Below are 9617 nucleotides of genomic sequence, written 5' to 3'. Positions count from 1 at the left end.
CTTCCTTTGAACATTATGATGTATTTAGAGGATAGGGAAGAAAAAGACTTGTTAAAGGCAGCTTCTCTAGCAGACACTTACTCTTTAATACATAAATTTAGCAACAGTAAGAGAACCGACCAGAATGTAAAACCATTTCCAGCTAAAAACTCTGAAACTCTGACTGATATGGCAAAAGCGTCTAATGTTCGTTGTAGTTATTGTAAGAAAGACGGTCACACAATTAAAAACTGTCCAGATCCTAAATGTAAAACTTCTTTGCCTTTTCGGAACCCATTTAACCCTTTTCTTAACTTTAAAGGTAAAACAGATGGTCAGATTAAGCCTGTCTCCCATATCCATTCTGAAAAGCCTGTAAATCTATTTGATGATTTTACTTTTGATGGAACTGTAGCTTTGAACTCTGATGGGGATAAATATAAAGTCAGGATACTTCGGGACACGGGTGCTTCGCAAAGTTTACTATTGAGAAATGCTCTCCCTAATATTGAAGCTAACGTAACTAATGAACATGTTCTCGTGAAAGACCTTTCACAAATATCTAAAGTTCCCCTTGCTAATGTTCATCTTGATTGTCCTATAAAGAAGGGTAATGTGCTGGTAGGCATAAGAGATATTGAATTTCCAGTAAAAGGTGTAACTTTATTATTGGCTAATGACCTTGCAGGACGTTTGGTAGTTCCCAACGTCATTGTAATGGAAAAACCTGTAGGTGAAAACATTGAACCTGATCCTGATTGCTCTGTAAATCCTTCCTGTGTTGTCACTCGTAGCCAGAAATCTAGTTCGGATGAATCTAAAGTCACTTCTGTAAATTTTGAAGCACGAAATGTTATGAGTAGAGATAACCTTATTAAAGCTCAGAAGCACGATAACACTTTAAGTAAGCTTCATGACCAAGCAGTTTCTAGAAGTGAGATTAGCAAATCCCCATGTTTTTACTTTGAATCTGATTTGTTAATGAGGTTTTACCGTTCCCCTAAGAGATCTAGTGAAGACACATGGAGCGAAAAGCGACAAATTGTGCTGCCTCTTTCTGTTAGGAATTCTGTAATGGAAATAGCTCATGATGCCTATGGAGGACATTTAGGAATTCATAAGACCTATTGTAAGATTTTGAATAGTTTCTATTGGCCTAATATGAAAAAAGATGTAGCAGAATTTGTTCGCACTTGTCATGTATGTCAGATATCAGGAAAACCAAACCAGGTAATACCCAAGGCACCTTTACAACCGATCTTAGTCCCTGATGAACCTTTTAGTAAGATAATTATAGATAACGTTGGTCCTTTACCAAAAACCAAGAAAGGTAATCAATACTTGCTCACTTTAATATGTCCTACGACCCGATATCCTATTGCCATCCCTCTTCGTAACATTTCTGCTAAGAACATTGCTAATTCTTTACTGAAAGTTTTCACAAACTTTGGTATCCCAAAGGAAATACAAAGTGATAGAGGTTCGAATTTCACCAGTGACCTTTTTGCCCAGGTACTTAAAGAACTAAATATTAAACAAACTTTGTCTGCTGCCTATCACCCAGAGTCTCAGGGTGCCCTTGAGCGTTGGCATCAAACTTTTAAGAGTATGCTTAGGAAATTTTGTGTTGAAAGTCAACTTGAGTGGGATGAGGGCATTGATTTCCTTCTGTTTGCTATCAGGGAAGTTCCCCACGAGTCCTTTGGTTTTTCACCCTACGAGATGTTGTTTGGGAGGTCAGTTAGAGGACCGCTTTCAGTAATTAAAGAGGAATGGTTGAACACTCCTTCTGAGTCTAGCCAAACCATTCAACAATATATGAATAAACTTAAAAGCACATTAATGCAGGTTAGGAAAATTGCTGGGGAGAAATTAAGGGGTCAACAAATCTTAATGAAGAGAAACTATGACAAAGCTTGTAAAGTCAGAAAATTTAAACCTAATGACCTTGTGTTAGCCTACCTTCCTGTCCCTGGTTCCCCTCTTAAAGCTAAGTTTTGTGGGCCCTATCCCATCATAAAAAATGTTAACAATAATACCTACATTATCAAAACTCCAGATCGTAGAAAACTCACTCAGATCATTCATGTTAATTTACTTAAGGCTTATCACTCTAGGGAAACTGGAAATGGTTCCAGTGAGACGGTTGTTAATCTTAATTTTAAGGTAGAGACTCCAGGAGAGGACAATTCATTGGAAGACCTTATTGCTTCCTCCATGCCACAAACCAATACTGAGGTTCTAAATAACCTGGATCTATTCCTGAACCACCTCTCTCCTTGGCAGTCGCAAGACTTAAAGAATGTAATCTCTAGCCATTCAACTCTCTTTAATGATTTTCCCAGGAAAAGTGATTTGCTGCTTCATGACATCGAGCTGGTTCCTGGTACAGCACCCATTCGTCAGCAGTCCTATCGTGTGGGTCCTGAGAAGAAGAGCAAAATGAAGGAGGAAGTCTAATATCTTCTCCGGCATGGTCTAGCAAGACCGAGTAAATCGCCATGGGCTTCACCTTGCATCCTAGTTCCAAAAGAGGACGGTAGCTACAGATTTTGTACAGACTATAGAAAGATTAACAATGTTACCATTAAAGATTCCTACCCTTTGCCACTCATTGATGATTTAATTGATTCAGTAGGACAAGCAAAGTTTGTAACGAAGATAGACCTCTTAAAGGGCTATTATCAGGTAGGATTAACTGAAAAAGCTAAGTTAATATCTGCTTTCATTACACCCTTTGGACTTTTTCAGTACGAGGTCATGCCTTTTGGCCTTACCAACGCCCCATCTACCTTTCAGCGCCTTGTAAACTTCATCATCCAAGATTTGGAAGGTGTTTATTGTTACCTTGATGATATAGTAGTCACTGGACAGACTTGGGAAGATCATGGGAATAGGCTCAAGTGTTTGTTCCGTAGGTTAGAAGAGGCTGGATTAACCATAAATCTTAAATCTGTCTTTTGTAAAGCTACTGTTACCTACTTAGGCCACATTGTTGGGGATGGTAATGTTAGACCAAAAACTGCCAATGTAGAAGCTGTTCTAGAGTACCCTGTTCCAACCACCAGAAAGTCCTTACAAAGATTCTTAGGGTTAGCCTCATACTACAGGAGATTCTGCAAGAACTTCTCTTCAGTTGCTGCCCCTTTAACATCCCTAACCAGTACCAAAGTTAAATTCAGTTGGAATGAAGAATGTCAATCCTCTTTCGAAGCCTTAAAGCTGTTTCTGATAAACAACCCTGTTCTTAAATCCCCCGATTTTAAAAAGCCTTTTATCCTTCAAATAGATGCTAGCGATGCGGGAGCTGGAGGGGTGCTACTCCAAGAGTCAGATGGTATACTTCACCCAGTCAGCTACACCTCCACTAAGTTCAAGCATCACCAGAAGTCCTACAGCACCATTGAGAAGGAAGCACTTAGTTTGGTACTCTCCCTGCAAAAATATGAATGCTACTTACTAGGTGCTGCTAAGGTACTAGTCTTCACCGACCACAACCCCTTGACCTTCCTCGACAAGATGAAGTCCCACAACCAACGTCTACTACGCTGGTCCATTTATCTGCAGAAGTTCCCTCTACAGATCCGCCACATCAAGGGAACGGAGAACATCATGGCAGATGCCTTATCGCGATTGCCTCCTTAACATGATACCTCCTTCTCCAGTCTAGAGTATCGTCAGACTCTCCTCATTGGCCTCTTTTTCTACGAGCCACTCTGTTGGGCTCGTCTTCTAAGGGGGAGGTGTCACCCATCTGCCAGATTGGCATCTTAATTATGTATATAGTTGTAATCTTCTCTTATTGTGGGAATGTATACAGTTCTTTCCTGTACCTGTTTTTAAAATCCTTGGCTGTATCTTTAGTTATCCCGTTTTCAGAGTACTTTCTGTTTTCCCCGCCTTCTTTTCAGTTTTCTTCGGACCACTTATTTCATGCATAGTTAGTCTCACCTGGTCCTCTACTGTGATAAGTGTCCTATTGGAGTAGCTGTCTTCTTATTCCTCGGTTTTTGTAATGTATTAATGTTCTTTAGTATAAGTCTTGAGTGAACCTTAGTGGAATTGGTAACGTGTTTTATATTTGAAATTTAGTATATTAAGGTTATTGATTTTGTTATTTGTGCGGTGCAGGATTGTTTGAGTGTTTTCTGGGTTATTTCGGTAAGAAAGAGATTAACGTAATTATGTAAACTGTTTCATTATTAAAGTGTTAAATTTTGTTCTGTTTTGAAATTAAACCTTTCATTAATTATTTTATGTGACCTATGGAACTTATTATTCTCTGAACCTTGGCCATAAAGTCTTCACAATATATATATATATATATATATATGTATATATATGTATATATATGTATATATATGTATATATATGTATATATATATATATATATATATATATATATACATACAGTATATATATATATATGTACACACCCTTATACGTGTACATATATATACTGTATATAAACTAGGTAGAGAGACTCATGTCAGCCTGTTCCGCACAAAAACACTCTTTGGAAGTTTGAACTTCTAAAATTCGCCAGATCCAACTGATTAATTGGGAATCAAACCAGAATCTTCTAGAATACTGTGCAGTGTTGAACCTCATAATAGAGAAGACAAGACTGTTTGAACTATCTGTGTACATAGCTCTGTACTACGTACAGGAGGGTACAGTCAACGAAGATACGAATACAAAGGATTGTCAGAGTTATGAAAAATCTTATGCAACATCTATATAAAAGTAAATGAACGACGATGCCAGAGATTAATATAACGATCAAGGATAAGGAATTTAACAGAGCACAAGTTTTTGTCGTACAAATTAAGATGAGAGTCAGCAGGTGACGACCAGACAAGCGAACAATACTCGAGACAAGGTAGAATGAAAGAAATAAAACCTTTCTTCAGAGTAGACTGATCGCCGAATATCTTAAAAGACTTTTTCATAAAGGCGATTTGTATGTAATAAAAGAAGAAAAAAGCCCAAAGAAAGAATTACACCTAAAAATTTGTATATAATTAAAAGAAGAAAAAAAAATTATCAATGCTGAGATCTGGACGTTAAGGAACTACTGATTTCGACCTACTTACAATTTTACGTTAGCTTTTGTTAGGATTCAACTTCACACTCCATATTTTGCATCATGCACTAATCACAGCTAGATCCCTATTAAGGAATACAGCAACACCAGGTCTACAGTCTGGTGATGGAATTGATGTAAAAAGAGTAGCACCATTTGCATATGTAACGAGATTTTTTTCTAGACCAAACCACATACCACATATAGTATGAAAAGTAATGAGGGAAAAACTCTATCATGAGGAACACCAGTTGTTACATTGCCATTCTCACTGTGGTGTCCATCAAGAACAGCCCTTTGTAATTTATTACTCAAAAATTCAATACTGATGCCAAGAAAGCACCCACCAAATCCTAAACGTTTGAGTTTGAAAACAAGGGGTTCAAGATTAAAACGTACAAAGGTAGCACTAAAATTAATGCTAATCATACGAAGTTCCTGACCATAATCTAAAGATTTCGGCACAGCATTGGAAATTGTAAGAAGGGCCTCACATGCTCCAAGAGTTTTGCAAAAGCCAAATCCCAAACTAGGGAACAGATTAATACCTTTAGGCATTTTCCCAAAACCTGTTAAAAAACTTTAAATCATTTGGGATTATGGATATTTGTTGGTAATCTGCAGGGTTAGAGTTACCACAAACACATTTACCTAATGGAGTAACGGAGTAACATTGCCAATTCTCCAAAAATACAAAAAGAAACCTCATCTTGCTTACTTGCGGTAAATAACAGACAACTTTGGAGCTAATAAATCAATGGGCTTTATAAAAATAAAGCAACAAAATTTGGGTCTACACCTCCATTAGCATCAAAGTCCACCAAGAGTGTTTCAATTTCATTGAATCGAATTCAGGTGTTTTGTACTTAGAATTGAAATCAACCCATCTTCACCATCGTAGTTAATTGGTAGTTTGTTACTTGGCATTCGATTAATGATAAATTTTTGCACATTTAGACGTGTTTTTCATATTCAAATAAGCCATATATATTTTTGATACATTAATGTCTGGATTCTCTTTACGACCTCGGGATCAGAGCCCCAGGCGAAATCACACAAAGACAAGAGCTTGTGTCCGGCCGGGAATCGAACCCTGGTCGGCAAGCTTGTATAGACAGTGACTAAACCACTTGGCCACGAAGAAAGATAAAAGTCATTGACAATTCTACTGTACTTATACCTGTCGAATCCAGACATTAATGTATCAAAAATATATATGGCTTATTTGAATATGAAAAACACGTCTAAATGTGCAAAAATTTATCATTAATCGAATGCCAAGTAACAAACTACCAATTAGCTACGATGGTGAATATGGGTTGATTTCAATTCTAAGTACAAAACACCTGAATTCGACAGGTATAAGTACAGTAGAATTGTCATTGACTTTTATCTTTCTTCGTGGCCAAGTGGTTTAGTCACTGTCTATACAAGCTTGCCGACCAGGGTTCGATTCCCGGCCGGACACAAGCTCTTGTCTTTGTGTGATTTCGCCTGGGGCTCTGATCCCGAGGTCGTTAAGAGAATCCAGACATTAATGTATCAAAAATATATATGGCTTATTTGAATATGAAAAACACGTCTAAATGTGCAAAAAAAATTTATCATATACAGTATATATATATATATATATATATATATATATATATATATATATGTGTGTGTGTGTGTGTATATATATATGTACATATATATACATATAAAAATCTGTGTATATATATATATAATATATATATATATATATATATATATATATAAAGTATATATATATACATATATATGCATATATACATATATATACTGTATATATGCATATATATATATATATATATATATATATATATATATATATATATATATATATAATATAGATAGATATAGATATATACACCATTGCACACATATTGGACAATACCCGTTCCTGGCGAATCTATACCCGTAATAGACAGGTATGACTCCCTCTCCAGAAAAGTTCGACCAGAGGGACACCTAAATGTCAGAGTTATGAATAAACCGCATGAATCCAGTACAGGGTAAAGGAAAAAGCTATCACAAACAATAACCGTTTTTTAGTGGTCCTGACAATAACTTCAACCTCCTTTCCTGTTATACCTTTGGAAAAAGAGATTCCGAGTTCAGTGTTTTGAAAAATTTTTCGTTTTTTTTTTTTATCAAACCTTAAATTAAGGTTTTTTTATTCCTTTTCTTTTCTTATCAAATCTTAAATTAAGGTCTGTTTTTCGTTCCAGGTGTAGACCTGAAATGTAATTTTAGCTATTTATAAAAATCAGTTAAGTTAGATTATAAAACTAATTCATTTACACAAGAAAATACTTTTAATTTTTGGCCGGTTCAAGTAACTACCCAATATTATTTTAAATTATTTTCCTTACATGGCTTCATAAAAGAAACAATTTACGGTTTTGCAAGTGGAAAGGTTAATCTTAAGTAATACAATTCTAAAACATATTCAAGTCTTCTGTCTTCCAGTTGTAGATAGAAAGGAATCCCAAACTGTACCTTCTTGTTTAAAAGAAAAAAAAAATATATTACGATTTTTCATCGTAAAATTCTTGTTCTTGAGAGTGTACATTTCACCTTCCTTCATTACCATCATCAGAATCATTATGAAAATCACTTCAGTTATAAATCCTTGAACTTGTTTCCGGTGTTTTAAATTCTTACTTGAATCCTCAATTAAATTATTTTTTGAGGTGAGAAGATTACTAATGATTCCATTGGCTTAAAAAGAGGCTAATTAATGTGATAATGATCTCTCTGATTTTATTTGTTTTCCTTCGAAATAATGACAATATCCATTTTCATTTTATTTACGTTGAATGTGGCCCCGCCCTCCATCCTTCCTCTCACATTCAGACTGCACTCTCTCTCTCTCTCTCTCTCTCTCTCTCTCTCTCTCTCTCTCTGCAGGATATGAGATAATTAATTACGCACAGAAAGTTCAGCCCGTTCTTTTTCTCGACCCTAGCTGTAATTGTTGATACAGCTGAATTTCAATAGACTTCACGGCAAGCTAAGTAGATATCTAACAGCTCCAAAATACAAGAAAGTAATATCCGTACATGATTAAGAAAAATCCATAAGCGTAATACTACTCAAGCATTAATATTATTCAATGGATAATGTATAACAAACACCGTCGTCTCAAAGCTAAGGGAATACAAATCATTATATAAAACCATCGGTATATAGCAGAGTTGCCAGATGTTTCCATAAAGACAACTTTCCTTATTTACAGTCTGGTGAACTATACTAAATTGTTTTCGCGAGGCAGATTTGCACCGAATCGCAGCGGTGCCCTTTTAGCTCGGAAAAGTTTCCTGCTATCTGATTGGTTAGAATTATCTTGTCCAACCAATCAGCGATCAGGAAACTTTTCCGAGCTAAAAGGGCACCCTTGCGAGTCGGAGCAAATCTACCTCACTAAAAGAATTGAATAAAATGAGCGATAGCTCAGGAGCAAATTGCTATAGACACAAAAATCACTCTGCCACGACTCTCACTGTCCTGGTTTTCGACCAAGGATTATACTCGAGACACCAAACAGAATTTACATGATATATCATCATCATCATCATCATCATTGAGGCCAATATAAAAGTTTTTCCTGGATATACAGTATATATGTATATATATGAATATATATATATATATATATATATATATATATATATATATATATATATATATATATATATATATATATATACTGTATATCCAGGAAAAACTTTTATAATGTTTTGTTAGAGAAAATAAAATGTATAATTAACATACTTATTTTACCATATCATGAATCTTTTATATGGTATCCCTAATCTAAAAGAAGTTGAAACAAGATTAGTATATAGATACAACTGCATATTTAAAATATGTTAATCAACAATAATTCTCGAAATGATAGTAACGTAATATACAGAAATCGACTATTCTATCTAATTTCTCTTCGCTTGTTTTCTTAATGTTTTTGTAGTTTGTATAGGAAATGTGTATTGCAATATTGTTAATGTTTTTAGAATATTTTATTTTTCCTTGTTTTTGTTCCTCACTGGGCTATCATTATTATTATTATTATTATTATTATTATTATTATTATTACTTGCTAAGCTACAACCCTAGTTGGAAAAGCAGGACGCTATAATCCCAGGGGCCCCAACAGGGATAGTAGCCCAGTGAGGAAAGGAAAGAAGGACAATTGAAATATTTTAAGAACAGTAACAACATTAAAATAAATAATTCCTATATAAACTACAAATACTTCAACAAAACAAGAGAAAGATAAATTAGATAGAATAGTGTGCCCGAATGTACCCTCATGCAAGAGAACTCTAATTCATGACAGTGGAAAACCATGGTACAGAGGCTATGGCACTACTCATGAATAGAGAACAATGGTTGGATTTTGGAGTGTCCTTCTCCTAAAATAGCTGCTTACCATAGTTAAAGAGTCTCCTCTACCCCTACCAAGAGGAAAGTAACCAATGTACAATTACAGTGCAGTAGTTAACCCCTTAGTTGAAGAAGAATTGTTTGG

The 9617-nt window shown here is 35.3% G+C and overlaps 1 protein-coding gene across 3 annotated transcripts in view; it reads left to right on the top strand.

Annotated features, from left to right (window-relative positions):
- The window catches only part of LOC137655735 (uncharacterized), a 6040-nt gene extending 1842 nt beyond the window's left edge, over positions 1 to 4198 (top strand). For 2 of the 3 annotated variants that reach the window (XM_068389781.1, XM_068389779.1), the window contains 2 exons: positions 1 to 2897; positions 3269 to 4198. The exon at positions 1 to 2897 is cut by the window's left edge. In XM_068389781.1, the coding sequence (XP_068245882.1) occupies positions 1 to 2439 (2439 nt within the window). In that variant the 3' untranslated portion in view covers positions 2440 to 2897; positions 3269 to 4198. The remainder of the gene's footprint in view (positions 2898 to 3268) is intronic. The other variant, XM_068389780.1, reaches the window with a different exon arrangement.
- Positions 4199 to 9617: the final 5419 nt, after the last annotated feature.

The sequence above is a fragment of the Palaemon carinicauda genome, chromosome 16 (assembly GCF_036898095.1).
Source record: "Palaemon carinicauda isolate YSFRI2023 chromosome 16, ASM3689809v2, whole genome shotgun sequence".
NCBI classification, from domain to species: Eukaryota; Metazoa; Arthropoda; class Malacostraca; order Decapoda; family Palaemonidae; genus Palaemon; species Palaemon carinicauda.
The sequence above is the reverse complement of the archived record's forward strand: the minus strand, read 5'-3'. Positions and strand labels throughout refer to the sequence as shown.